The following is a 14,478-nucleotide window of genomic DNA, read 5'->3' as shown; positions in this document are numbered from 1 at the left end:
CACCGTAAAGCTATGCACTCTACCATTTGACATTTCCATCCGGAGAAAAAGGTTCTGACTGTCAAAGAGTCAGACTCAGGCCTGAAGCCCCAGGCACTAGGCCCCAGGCATCAGTTTGCCAGCAACACAGCTGTTTTCCAGCTGTGTGGGAATGAGAATGCACTGACTACAGGACAAGGGCAGTGGTGTGGAGGGAGGTATCGGTTGGGGCGCGAGTTTGGTCAGCAGAGAGAGAGTTCATAGATGGGGACTTTCAAACACTGAAATGTTTTTGAACACTCCTTAATACAGTTTCCAACAGCACAAAAGAAAATGCCGAGGTTCATCAGTGCCAGCTCCTGTGATCTGTGGGCTCCCTCATAAATACCAAGCTGTTTCAGGAATAGCGTGTAATAGAGATCACATTTCTCATGGAAGTCGCAGCTTTGCCCACAGCTCTGGCCTCAGGAAGTAGTTATTTAAAGTGTCCCTCCAGCTGCTGAGCAGGGTTGCAAAGAATGTGTACATGTGATAATGATTGGTTGGGGGCTGCGCCTCAGACTGTGGGGACAGTGAAACATGTACAGGCTGCTCAGGAATTGTGAGTGCAAGGAAACCACTTCCTCCTGCAAACGACTGTGACAGGACGCTGCCAAGGAGGTATCTGTGTAGAGTCAAGCCACATCTTTCCATCTCCACCCCTTTCCGCTTTCCCCAGTGCAACTCCCTGATTAACATCCCTTCCCACCCAAACCCATTAACATCCCTTCCCACCCAAGTGGGGTGGGGAACCCCAGGTACCTTCCCCTGCAACCGCAGGAGATGCAACACCTGTCCCTATACCTCCTGCCACGACTCTGGCCAAGGACGTTGACAGCCCTTTCAGGCGTGGCAGAGGTTCACTTGCACCTCCTCCAACCTCATCTACTGTATCCGCTGTTCCAGGTGTGGACTCCTATATATCAGCGAGACCAAGCACAGGTTCAGCAATCATTTCACTGAACACCTCCGCTCAGTCCGCCTAGGCCTATATGATATCCCTGGTTGCTAAACATTTTAAATCCACCACCCATTTCCACACTGACCTATCTGACCTGGGCCTCCTCCACTGTCAGAGTGAGGCCTAACACAAATTGGAGGAACAGCACCTCATATTTCGCTTGGGCAGCTTACATCACAGCAGGAAGAATATTGACTTCTCTAAATTCAAGTAACCTTTGCTTTCCCTCTCTCTTCATCCCTCCCCCATCCAGGTTCTCTGACTAGTTTAACTATCTTCCTGATTACATTTTATGTTGTTTGGTTTGTTGTCATTTTCCCCTAGCTAACAATGATCTATTCTGCATTTTCATTGAACTTCACCCCCTTTGATCTCTTGTTGCCGCACCTTACCCTTCCGTATCTCAATGTTGCCCTCTTCCCTGACTCTCACTGAAAAAGGCTCACCCTGAAACTCCACCCATTCCTTCTATCCAGAAATGCTGCCTGTCCCTCTGAGTTACTCCAGAGTGTCTATCTTAAGAGTCAAGAGTGTTTTATTTTCTCATGTCCCGCACCGGAACAATGAAATTCTTACTGACAGCCCTTTCAGGTGAGGCAGAGGTTCAGGTGAGGCAGAGGTGATAGTGTCATAGTTATAGGAGCAGAATTAGGCCATTCGGCCCATCGTCTACTCCGATGTTCAATCATGGCTGATCTATCTCTCCCTCCTTACCCCATTCTCCAGCCTTCTCCCCATAACCCCTGACACTCGTACTAATCAAGAATCTATCTATCTCTGCTTTACAGATATGCAGACATAGTACTCAGTAGATACCATAATAAACAACAAAAGGAAATACAATAAATTAAAAAATATAATATAGTGCATAAACAAAAACAAAGCCTTGTCCCTATTTCAAGGGAGTTTGTAGTTTGAAGTTTAGTTGCAGTGTATAATGTTGTTGTGAAGAAGCTATTCCTGGACCTTTCAGGCTCCTCAACCATCTTCCCATTGGCAGGAATGAAATGAGAGTGTAGCTTGGTTGGTGTGTGTTCTTGATGATACTGGCTGCCTTTTTGAGGCAGTGACTCCTGTAGATCTTTTCGTTGGTGGGGAAGTCAGTACCCATGGATGACACCATGGATTGGATGGTGTCATCCACATTATGTCATCTCCTTCATCCTTGGGCATTCAAGTTGCTAAACCAGCCCATGATGTAACCAGTCAATATGCTCTCTACAAAAAGAACCTCAAGGAAGTATTTGTCAACATACCAATATCCACAACTTGTAAGAATGTAGAGGTTTTCATTATGATTGCATCAATGAGCTGGGTCCAGGACAGATCGTCAGGGATATAGAAACATAGAAACATAGAAAGTAGGTGCGAGAGTAGACCACCAGGTCCGTCGAGCCCGCACCGCCATTCGCTCATGGCTGAACACTAAACAGACACACTTACCCACAAACAGTAGACACAAGACACAGAACACAAGACACTACCCTCCCCTTTATACCGCTATCACCCCTCTCCACCCCAAGAACCTCGCGATCTCCTGGGGGAGGCAAAAAACCGGATAAAAACCCAGGTCCAATTCGGGAAAAAAATCCGGGAAATTCCTCTCCGACCCCAATCCAGGCGATCGACACTTGTCCAGGAGATCACTCAGGTCTTACTATACTAACCATACCTAGGTCCATATCCCTGCCCTCTCCCCGTAGCCCCTTATCCCCTTGGCAGCTAAAAAACCATCTATTTTAGTCTTAAATATATTTAAAGTTTCTGCTTCCACTGCTCCCTGGGGCAGTGAATTCCATAAATTAACCACCCTCTGGGTGAAGAAGTTCTTCCTCATCTCAGTTTTAAAAGAGCCCCCCCTTATTCTGCAACTATGTCCCCTAGTTCTAGTTTCCCCGATCATTGGGAACATCGGATATGTACCACCAGGAACTTGAAGTTGTTGTTAGGTTTGTGGATCCTTGGCCTTCCTCTTCTAAAGTCAACAATCAACTCCTTGGTTTTACTGTTGTTGAGACCAAGGTGGTTGTTCTGGGATCATTCAATCAATCATTCTCCCTCTTATACTGACTCATCTGTAAAAGTAATTTGTCCAGCAATAGTTGTGTTGTCGGCAAATCTAAAGATGGAGTTGGAACTGTGTCCGGCTACACAGTAATGCGTAGAGCAGCATATCTGCATTTAGGAGCTCTTCTATGCAGCTATGGAGACACTTGGATTCATTCACTGTCTGAGAATGTCCCGGGAACAGTCACAAATGCCCATGCAGCCCTCAAACACTGATCACACTCACCCTTGCTGCAGGATCGTTTCTCTGCCCAGATACTCCACTGTGCTTGGAAGGAGAAATGTGGAACCTTACATTTTAGTTAAATACAATGTTTGCAAGGTACGGCTCACAGAAGTGCTGGCATTCAAGAGGCATCCATGCCCTACAAGCACTCCCTGTGACCACCTGCCATGTAAGCCACTTCCTCGGTCATATTTCTTCCTACATCTTTTTGTTATTTAGTTCTGTTGGAATGAATAAGCTGGGTGTCTTCTCGATACTTTGTGGGTGATCCTGCTGATGCCACTACTTGGCCTTTGTCTGAGGTTTGATCCAGATTTGTTCGGTGGTTGTGCAGGAGAGATGAATGAATGAATGAATGAATGAATGAATGAATGAATGAATGAATGAATACTTTATTGTCACATGTGACAAGTCACAGTGAAATTCTTCACTTGCATACCCACGATATGCAAATAATCACCACATGAGGAAAGAAGATAAGACTTTATTCCATCGCAGTGAGGAGTGGGGGTGCCACTGTGGTTGATGTTATGTTAACTTTCATGTAGTTGTATGTCTTGTTGCTTTTTCTGGTATGACTGTATGGTAAATCAAATGTCACTGTACCTTAAATGGTACACGTGACAATGAAGGGCCATTGAACCATTGACCCATTGAAGCTATGCAAATAGTCACCACATAGAGGGCACTTACAAAGTTACAAAGTGCCCCCTTGCCAGGTCCCAGTTTGTTCTCCCCCCTCCCCCTCCTCCTTCCCCTCTTCACAGCGGTCCCCACGCCAGGTCCTCCTTTGTTCCTTCCCTCGGCAGCAGAAACCTCACTCCCACGTGTCCGTCTCGTCCATCATCGACCGCCACACCGACCTCTCCACTAATGATACCATACAGTACGATAAAACTTGATTCATCCCCGGAGGGAAATTGTTCTGCCGACACTCACAAGCCAACAAGGTCCACCAGTCACGGAGAATCCTGTTGCCGCCAAGGCCCCACCACTGCCGAAACTCATGCTGCCGCTGGGGCACCCGCTGCCGCTGCCGAGACTCCCATTGCCGCCGCCGAGGCTCCCATCACCGCCGTTGCTGAGACTCCTTCAGCCAAGGCAGATCTCGCTGCCCGGTTTCACGGCAGTCCCCTGGGAGGCCTGTGCGGCGAGTCGGGCCTATCATGGTTAACGCTGCCGAATCTTCTCCAGACGACTCTGTGGCGCTGACCCAGGTCCTAGCCACGGTCTCCGTCACCCAAGGGCCGTTGGCTGCGGGCTCCAACACGCGAGGCTCCGGCCCTGGCTTCTGCCGGGAGCCGTCCAACACTTCAAGACGTGCCTAACCTTTTAAATAGTTACATTTTTAAATGTCGCCTTTACTATGACAGGAAGAGCTGCTTACTCACAGCGCCAGGGACATGGGTTCTATCCTGACCTTCAGTGCTGTCTGCGTGGAGTCTGCCCTCTCCCCCTGTGGCTGCGTGGGTTTTCTCACAAAGATGCTGCCTGTCCCGCTGAGTTACTTCAGCATTTTGTGTCTACCTTCGGTTTAAACCAGCATTTAAACCTAGACTAGACTAGACTAGACCAAACTAATAAAAGCACCAATTGTGATTCTGATCAAAGTGGTTTAAAATTAATTCACCAGAAATTAATTTGGGGGCATTGCACACCCATTGCAATAAGTCTATTCTTATTAATGACAGCTCAGAAAAAACATGAAAAGATGCCTTTATGCTTGTGGATGCATGTTTAACTATGAGTGTTAGGGAGGAGGATGGATTTCACAATGTGGAATCAGCACTACTGGCTAATTGACTAATTCACTGCACTATTTGCCCCACAATTATATACCATCGTGGAAATTATTCAACAGCTAGAATACTGGCTGAAGTTTGCTGTGTTGAGCTGCAGGGCAAACCACTTTGCGCCAGAAGGGTCCTAAGGGATGCTCTCACCCTGTGGGGCTGTGGGTTATAACTCCATGTACATGTAATGAACGTCTATGGATTACAAACCAACTCGTACGAATCATGCACACATACACAACACACAAACACAGCAGGATGGTCCTGCAGCCTCATCAATGCAGACTTGTTCCTTCGTCTTTACTTCCAAAGGAACCAAACTCTTTTAAAAGCTGACTTAAAAGCAGAGCTCAGTAATAACATAAAAGGAAGAACAATTTCGCAAAATCATTCACCATTTCACAGGATGGATCCGCAGATTAATTCCCACTCCAGACTCAGAAAAAAAAAACACTTTTGTAATTCTGTAGTTTAAGAATTCTGGTAATGTTTAACTTGTTATTTCTGAACTTTGCTGCATCATTGGTGGACAAGAGGAGGAATCTATGTCTTGGGTCCAGTTTGTCGCGCTGCTGTCATTTCTCTCCCAACTAACCCTCCGCTTCTATTCTCTGGGCAACAGGCCCACACTGGGAATCCACCCAACTGGGTGAAAATCTGCATGGTGGCAGATGCGGAATACTACACACCACCCTGGTTTGGAAATATGGACAATAGTCAATAGGTGCAGGAGTAGGCCATTCGACCCTTCGAGCCAGCACCAACATTCAATGTGATCATGGCTGATCATCCACAATCAGTACCCCGTTCCTGCCTTCTCCCCATATCCCTTGACTCCGCTATCTTTAAGAGGTCTATCTAACTCTCTGTTGAAAGCATCCAGAGAACTGGCCTCCACCACCCTCTGAGGCAGAGAATTCCACAGATTCACAACTCTCTGTGTGAAAATATTTCCTCATCTCCATTCAAAATGGCTTACCCCTTATTCTTAAACCGTGGCCCCTGGTTCTGGACTCCCCCAACATCGGGAACATGTTTCCTGCCTCTAGCATGTCCAAACCCTTAATAATCTTGTATGATTCAATGATCCCCTCTCATCTTTGTAAATTCCAGAGTATACCAGCTGAGCTGCTCCATTCTATCAACATATGACAATCCCGCCATTAACCTTGTAAACCTACGCTGCACTCCCTCAATAGCAGGAATGTCCTTTCTCAAATTTGGAGACCAAAACTGCACACAATACTCCAGGTGTGGTCTCACTAGGGCCCTGTACAACTGCAGAAGGACCTCTTCACTCCTATTCTCAACTCCTCTTGTTATGAAGGCCAACATGCCATTCTCTTTCCTCACTGCCTGCTGTGCCTGCATGCTTACTTTCATTGACTGATGAAAAAATACCCCCCAGATCCCATTGTACTTCCTCTTTTCCCAACTTGACACCATTTCTCTTCATTCCTTCACTGGTCGTAGATGTAAATCGTGGAACTCTCTGAACATCTGCACTGCAGCTGCACCTGTTTGCAGACTGCAAATGTTCAGGAAGGAAACTCACACCTCCTTCACAAGGCCGTTAAAGATGGGCAATAATTGTCAGAGCTACCAGCATCTCCCTCACCACATGCGTACATGAAAAGAGTTCAGTCAGAGCTGTTATTTAGGGTAATTTAGGGTAATTTAGGAAATTCCGTATGGCCACAGGGAAGTTACTCTCACAGTCAGATGAGTAAGAGATAAGGCATTCCATGGAATATAGAACTGTACATCAAAGGACAGGCCCTTTGGCTCACGTGTCCATATTGAAGATGATGCCAAATTACTAATATCGTCTACACATGATCCACATCCCTCCATCCCCCGCTTATCCATGTACCTATCTTAATAATCCTCCTGAGAGGAATAAATCGGGTAGATGCACAGTCTCTTGCCCAGAGTAGGTGAATCGAGGACCACAGGACATAGGGTTAAGGTGAAGGGGAAAAGATTTAATAGGAATCTGAGGGGTAACTTTTTCACACAAAGGGTGGTAGGTGTATGGAACAAGCTGCCAGATGAGGTAGTTGAGGCAGGGACTATCCCCACACTTAAGAAACTGTTAGACAGGCACATGGATAGGACAGATTTGGAAGGATATGGGCCAAACGCGGGCTGGCGGGACTAGTGTAGCTGGGACATGCTGGTGAGGGCAGAATGGTCTGAAGGGCCTGTTTCCATGCTATATCATTCTATGACTGTATGACTAAGTAAAGGTATAACCAAGGAAATATTAAATCCTTTGGCATTATAGGGGGCGCTGTCCTGTGCACGGCTGCCCTGCCAGCAGTTGTCTGTCTTTTCACCGTTATATTTTTATTTTTAGCTTGTTAAAGTGTTTTGTTTGGAGGTCTAGACTTTTTTATGTGGGGGGTGGGGGGGGGGGGAAACTGCCTTTCAGGGTCCCTACCTGGTCGGAGAGTCAGCTTTTCTCCGGGCTGCAGCTTCAACCCGTCCTCGCGGCCTACCAGCGGGCCTGGAGCGGCGTTTCCTGTCGCGGACCGCCCCGAACCTCGGCTTTGGTGGCGGCGCAGCGCTGGAGCGCTAACGTGGAGCGGGCGATGCCTTGCCTGGGTCGCCGCGCTGGAGCTCCGGTGAGCTGAGACCGCCGGGTAAAACATCGCGGAGCTGCGGGACTGTGGAGCGGCCAGCTGCGGGCGGCGGCGCCGAACTTTACACCGGGAGCCTGGGATCTCGCGACGAGATCGCCAGTTGTGGAGCTCCAACCGGCGCAGCCTTGTCGGCTTCGGAAGCCGCGGCCTCCAGTACGGAGGTGGCCGTTCCAGGGTTCCCTTGCCGCTGTGAGGACTCTCCCGACGCCGGAGCACCACCACCCGGCGAGGACGGCCAGGAACATCGGGCCTCCATAGAGGCAACTTTGGAGGCCTCAATAGGCCCGACTATGGGTGAACTGGGGTTGGGGACTGGACTTTGTGCCTTCCCTCATGGTGGGAGGCATTGTGGGGGGATGTTCTTTGTGTTTAAGACTCTCATTGGTGTTATGGTGGTATTCTTTCTTTGTGTGCTGCAAAATGGCAAAAAGCATTTCACTTCATTGCACCTCGGTGTATGTGAATATGACCAATAAAATACCTTTGACCTTTGATATATTTGATTATTCAACGTTGGGCCATGTCAAGAACCCCTACAAATAGAAAGTGCTTCCATGTGAAGGAAATGCCGTTTTGGTTCTACTCTAATAGCCCAATAAATGCCTGTATTGTACCTGCCTCCAATACCACCCCTGGCAACACAATAACATATCCACGTGAGTGCCCAGTGGATGGGGCTCCCCTGACGGGTGACAGAATGACCGGCATGTCTTTGCAAATGTACTTTCAAACACATCATGGCGGCATATGTCCCAATGCCTGCCCACAAACACGTCTGCTACTCACTGTGACATGTCGATATGTCGCAGTATTTCCAGTACACGCCATCTTCATGCTCAGCAATGTAGCACCATGGCCTCACGTCATTGTCAGGGTTCCTAGAGAGGGAGAAAACTCATCATCAATCAGGCCTTGACTTTCATATACAGTTATCAAATCTGTGACCACGTTACATCAAACAGTTTTGTGGGATACCCTTTTAAACATAGAAACATAGAAAAATAGAAAATAGGTGCAGGAGGAGGCCATTCGGCCCTTTGAGCCAGCACCGCCATTCATTGTGATCATGGCTGATCATCCCCAATCAATAACCCGTGCCTGCCTTCTCCCCATGTCCCTTGATTGCACTAGCCCCTAGAGCTCTATCTAACTCTCTCTTAAATCTATCCAGTGATTTGGCCTCCACTGCCCTCTGTGGCAGGGAAATCCAAATTCACAACTCTCTGGGTGAAAAGGTTTTTTCTCAACTCAGTCTTAAATGGCCTCCACTTTATTCTATGACTGTGGCCCCTGGTTCTGGACTTGCCTAACATTGGGAACATTTTTCCTGCATCTAGCTTGTCCATTCCTTTTATAATTTTATATGTTTCTAGAAGATCCCTGCTTATCCTTCTAAACTTCAGTGAATACAAGCCTAGTCTTTTCTATCTTTCCTCATATGACAGTCCCACCATCCCAGGGATCAATCTCGTAAACCTACGCTGCACTGCCTCAATCACAAGGATGTCCTTCCTTAAATTAGGAGACCAAAACTGTACATAATACTCCAGATGTGGTCTCACCAGAGCCCTATACAACTGCAGAAGAACCTCTTTACTCCTATACTGAAATCCTCTTGTTATGGCCAACATTCCATTAGCTTTCTTCACTGCCTGCTGTACCTGCACGCCAACTTTCAGTGACTGGTGTACAAGGACACCCAGGTCTCGCTGCACCTCCCCCTTACCTAACCTAACCCCATTGAGATAATAATCTGACCCCTTGTTTTTGCCGCCAAAGTGGATAATATCACATATATCTATATTATACTGCATCTGCCATGCTATTTTGGCTATTTCGGCAATTTGAGCAATTTCCTTTAACAGGCCACTGGAAGGTACTTGGGGACTGCTACCAGGCTGGAGAACGTTTGCCTGATTCCCATGCAATGGATACATAGAAACATAGAAATAAAGTGCAGGAGTAGGTCATTCAGCCCCTTGAGCCAGCACCGCCATTCAATATGATCATGGCTGATCATCCAAAATCAGTACCCTGCTTTCTCCCCTTATCCCATGATTCCGATCTAACTCTCTCTTGAAAACATCCAGTGAAATGGCCTCTACCACCTTCTGTGGCTGAGAATTCCACAGATTCATAACTCTCTGGCTGAAAAAGTTTTTCTTCATCTCAGTCCTAAACAGCCTACCCCTTATTCTTAAACTGTGACCCCCTGGTTCTGGACCCCCTGATTTTTCCTGCATCATGCCTGTCCAATCCCTTAAGGATTTTAAATGTTTCTATAAGATCACCTCTCATCTTTCTAAATTCCAGTGAATATAAGCCCAGTCGATCCATTCTTCGATATTCTTCGATATTCTTTGATACACCTCTGCCACTGCAATAGACACAGCCGAGAGATCTCAGCAAGATGCATCTCCCGATTGAGGCTGCTATTATCACACTCCCCGTCACAAGCAAAAATAACAACTATTTTAATCTTCACACATTTAGTCTCAGTAAACGCATAAATGTCTCACGTAGCTACAGCTATCAATGGCCCTGTTTCCTTTATCATTGTTACTTATGTTGCATATCTTTCATTCATTTGTTCTATATCTCTCCACATCATCGTCTATATCTAACGTTTCCCTTTCCTGTGACTTTCAGTCTGAAGAAAGGTCTCGTCCTGAAACGTCATCCATTCCTTCTCTCCAGAGATGCTGCCTGACCACTGAGTTATTCAGCATTTGTGTCTAATCTCTTTGACAAGTTTCCATTTTTAGTTTACAACATTATACCTGTTTAGTCAACTGCTTTTTCATGAAGGCAGTGACTTTTGCAACTACAACTTTCCTCCTGGACATATGCTTGTGATCATTCCTGTACTTACTGATCATGATTTTCTGTATGTTTTAAAAAATATATAACAATGGAGACATGACAGCTTGGCTGTATCCTGTATTCACGCTGCTCCTCCCCAGCCATTCCTTCCTGCTGTTCAATGTCTTGCCCTCAAATGGCGTGTGATTAAAACCAGCAGCCACCTTGCGGCAGGCAATGAAAGCAATGTTGCTGACATTGGCCCAAGTAAAAATTGTTGACATGAACATGAAAATACTTCCCTGCTCCACTTCACTGGATGTGATCTTGGCCTGACAACAGAACAAAGTTCTAGTTTTGGCACTATTGAAAACAATCTAAGTAAAAGTTGATCAAGTTTCCGTTGATGGCAGCTGATGCACAAGCTCAGTGTTTGTTGTTTTTTAAGATACATCGTGGAAACAGGCCCTTCGGTCCCCACTGAGCAGCAATCCCCATATATTAACACAAGCCTACACACACTAGGAACAATTTACACTGATACCAAGTATTCAAACCCAAGCCAATTAACCTACAAACCTCAGGTAGACAAAAGTGCAGGAGAAACTCAGCGGGTGCAGCAGTATCTATGGAGCGAAGGAAATAGGCAATGTTTCGTGCCGAAACCCTTCTTCAGACAACCTACAAACCTCTACGTCTTTGGAGTGTGCGAGGAAACCGAAGATCTCAGAGAAAACGCACGCGGCCATGGTGATAACCTACAAATGCGTACAGACAGCACCCGTAGTCGGGTCTCCAATGAGGCAAGCACTATAACGCAGCAACTCTATTGCTGCGCCTGTGTTCAGTAAGTGAGAAGCATGCTGAGAGATTATTTAACAGTTCTAAAGACATGATGATCTCAAAGATTGTTTTACTTGAAGGACTGTTACTGGGAAAGTCAGTGGGTCACGAGGCTCAAGGCATGACTGTAACTGAATCCCAATCTTGGAATGTCCAAGCTGACACACTTTGTAACTCAAGGCCATTCCTCCACAGGTTCTGCCAGCACAGATGCACAGAAGCATTTATGAAATCCCAGGGTGGTAAGTTTAAGGGGCTGCCCCACTGTGCCGACCGAGTTTAGAAGAGTCTCCCCTCGACTCAAACTCGCAGCATGGTCGACACGTGGTCCTAGGAGGTCCTATGAGGTCATGGGAACTCTCCTTCATGCTCGAGGGAAGTTCCCGCATACTCGTGGCCTCGGCTTGGTCGAGGAAAGATTTTCAGCATGTTGAAATATTTTCCGCGAGTAAAAATTGGTCGGCATTGTTCATTTTAACTGGTAGTGCACTGGAGTGGGGTCGCTATTTAGTTACAGGCAGTCCAGGGCAGCCGTAGGCAATCTCCTTCGCTGACCGGGCATTTTAATTGGCTCATTGGAGTTTTCAGGACCAAGGAAAACCGACCGGTAATGTAAAATGCCCGCTAAACTTTATTGTAAGTTGTCTGGCTTCTTAAAAGTGTCTCCACTTCTACTCTCCCCCCCTCCTTCTCCCCCACCCCCCCACCCCCCCCTCTCCCCCCTCCCCCTTCTCCCCCCCTTCTCTCCCATTCCCTCCCCCCGCACACTCTCTATAGCACTTACTGTACACTGAGCAGCCGTCGTTTACCTTCCTGTTCATCTCGGGTATGAATTTCAGACAGCATTCCCCCACTTTCCCTGGCCCCCGCCTTTGCGTTGGGTTTGTGTGTGTGTGTGTGTGTGTGTGTGTGTGTGTGTGTGTGTGTGTGTGTGTGTGTGTGTGTGTGTGTGTGTGTGTGTGTGTGTGTGTGTGTGTGTGGTTGGTCGATCCAGCTCGTGGTTTCATCGCTGACGGTCGATTCAGCTCGAGGTTTTTCAGGCGAGTGCCCTCGAGGTTGAAGGTCGAAGACAGTCGCTGAAAAGTCGCGTCAGTGGGACAGGCACTTTAGATAACAGATAAAATGTGGAAATGTCCTTCGGCCCATCAAGGCCATGCTGACCATCGATCTCTTGTACACTAATTCTATGTTATCCCATCCAACACATTGGAGGAAACTTACAAAGCCAATTAACCTACAAACCTTCATGTCTTTGGAATGTGGGAGGAAACCGGACTACCCAGAAAAATCCCATGTGGTCACATAGAGAACGTACAAAGTCAACACAGAGAGCACCCGTAGTCAGGATTGAACATGGGTCTCTGGCATTGTGAGGCAGTAACTCCACCCGTTGCACCACTGTGCCGCCCCATAACGCTGGGTCCAGAGTGGGAAGAGCCCTGAGTGCTTGGGGTGGTGAGGAGATGGCTCACTAAAGAGAGGAGCATTGCAATTAATCAAAAGGCAGGAGGTTGGGGCAAGGATCAACTGGCAAGGTTTTGGAAAAGTCAGATTGACGGCAGAGGGCTACGATTGATAATTTGGGGAGGTATTGTTAGTCAGAAGGCATGTGGTGAGAGGGTAGGAGAGGGTAGAGATAACAATAGCAACTGGGGGTGAAAGAAGGCCTTTGATAAAACAGCTGTGGAAGCCAATTTGAGTATTTTTATAACGGAGGTTGATTAGAGTGAATAAAGGTGGCAAAGGTTACAGGGAGAGGGCAGGGGAATGGGGTTTAGAGGGAAAAATAGATCAGCCATGATTGAACAGCAGAGTAGACTCGATGGGCCAAATGGTCTAATTCTGGCCCCATGACTATGAACGTATGAAAGTGGTAGCCCTAGGGTAGAGTGATGGTCAGTAGTGAGACAGGAGGTAAGTTTGGAGGTCAAGGGATGAGAGTGATATTTAAAGGGAAGGTGGTTAGACTGTAGTTGAAGCAGATAGATAGCAACATTTAAAAGACATTTGGACAGGTACATGGATAGGAACATGGGCCAAACACGCGGAGGTGGGACTAGTGTAGATGGGGCAAGTTGGGCCGAAGGGTCTGTTTCCATGCTGTATGACTATATCTATGACTATGGCGAATAGACGATTTTAATTTTCCCAATATAGACTGGGATTGCCAGAGTACCAAGGGGTTTGACGGGGTAGAATATGTCAAATGTGTTCAGCAAAGTTTCCTTTGCCAATATGTAGAGGGCCCTACAAGGGAGACGGCAAAGCTTGACCTACTTTAAGGAAATTAGGACGGACTAATGACTGAAATGGCAATGAGCAAGCCTTTTGGGACCAGCAACCACAGTTCTATTAACTTTTAAATAATTATTGATAAGGAAAGGGCTAGCCACAAGTTCAAGTTCTGAATCAGGCCAAGGCCAATGTTAATGGTATGAGACAGGATTGTGATTGGAGTAGGAAGTTTGCGGGAAAAGGGATGTCTGTAAAGTGGGATACATGGGACATACAGGTTCCCATTGGAGTGCACAGCATTGCACACTGGTGCAGCTGGTAGAGCGCAACGCTGAGTTTGATCCTGACCCTGAGTGCTCTCTGTGTGGAGTTTGCATGTTCCCCCTTCGACCGCGTGGGTTCCCTCCGGGTGCTCTGGTTTCCTCGAACACCCCAGTGACATGTGGGTTTGTAGGTTAAGTGGCCTGTGTATAATTACCCCTCAGGTGTAGGGAGTGGGTGGGAAAGTGGGATAGCATAGAACCAGTGTGTATGGGTTGGATGAAGCATCATAGAGTCACACAGCATGGAAACAGGCCCTTCAGTGCAGCTTGCCCATGCTGACCAAGATTGCCCATCTACACGTCCCAACTAACAGCGTTTGACCAATATCTTTCAAAACCTTTCCTATCCATGTACCTGGCCAAATGTATTTTAAATGGTGAGAACTACCTCCTCTGACAGCTCATTCCATATACTCACTACCCTTTGTGTGAAAACGTTGCCCCTCAGGTTCCTCCGATCACCTTAAACCAATGTCCTCTGCTTCCCCTCCATTGGGTGAAAGACTATGCATTCCCCTCATGATCTTATGCACCTCTATACAATCAACCCTAATCCTACTGTGGT

The 14,478-nt window shown here is 47.1% G+C and overlaps 1 protein-coding gene across 1 annotated transcript in view; it reads right to left on the bottom strand.

Annotated features, from left to right (window-relative positions):
* Nucleotides 1-14,478, bottom strand: part of kremen1 (kringle containing transmembrane protein 1) — a 261,287-nt gene that overhangs the window by 123,742 nt on the left and 123,067 nt on the right. Inside the window, 1 exon segment of the mRNA XM_033043091.1 lies at nucleotides 8,497-8,588. Within this exon segment, the coding sequence (XP_032898982.1) occupies nucleotides 8,497-8,588 (92 nt within the window).

Source organism: Amblyraja radiata, chromosome 25, assembly GCF_010909765.2.
Source record: "Amblyraja radiata isolate CabotCenter1 chromosome 25, sAmbRad1.1.pri, whole genome shotgun sequence".
Classification (NCBI taxonomy): domain Eukaryota; kingdom Metazoa; phylum Chordata; class Chondrichthyes; order Rajiformes; family Rajidae; genus Amblyraja; species Amblyraja radiata.
Note: the sequence above shows the minus strand (reverse complement) of the source record. Positions and strands in the feature narration are given on the sequence as shown.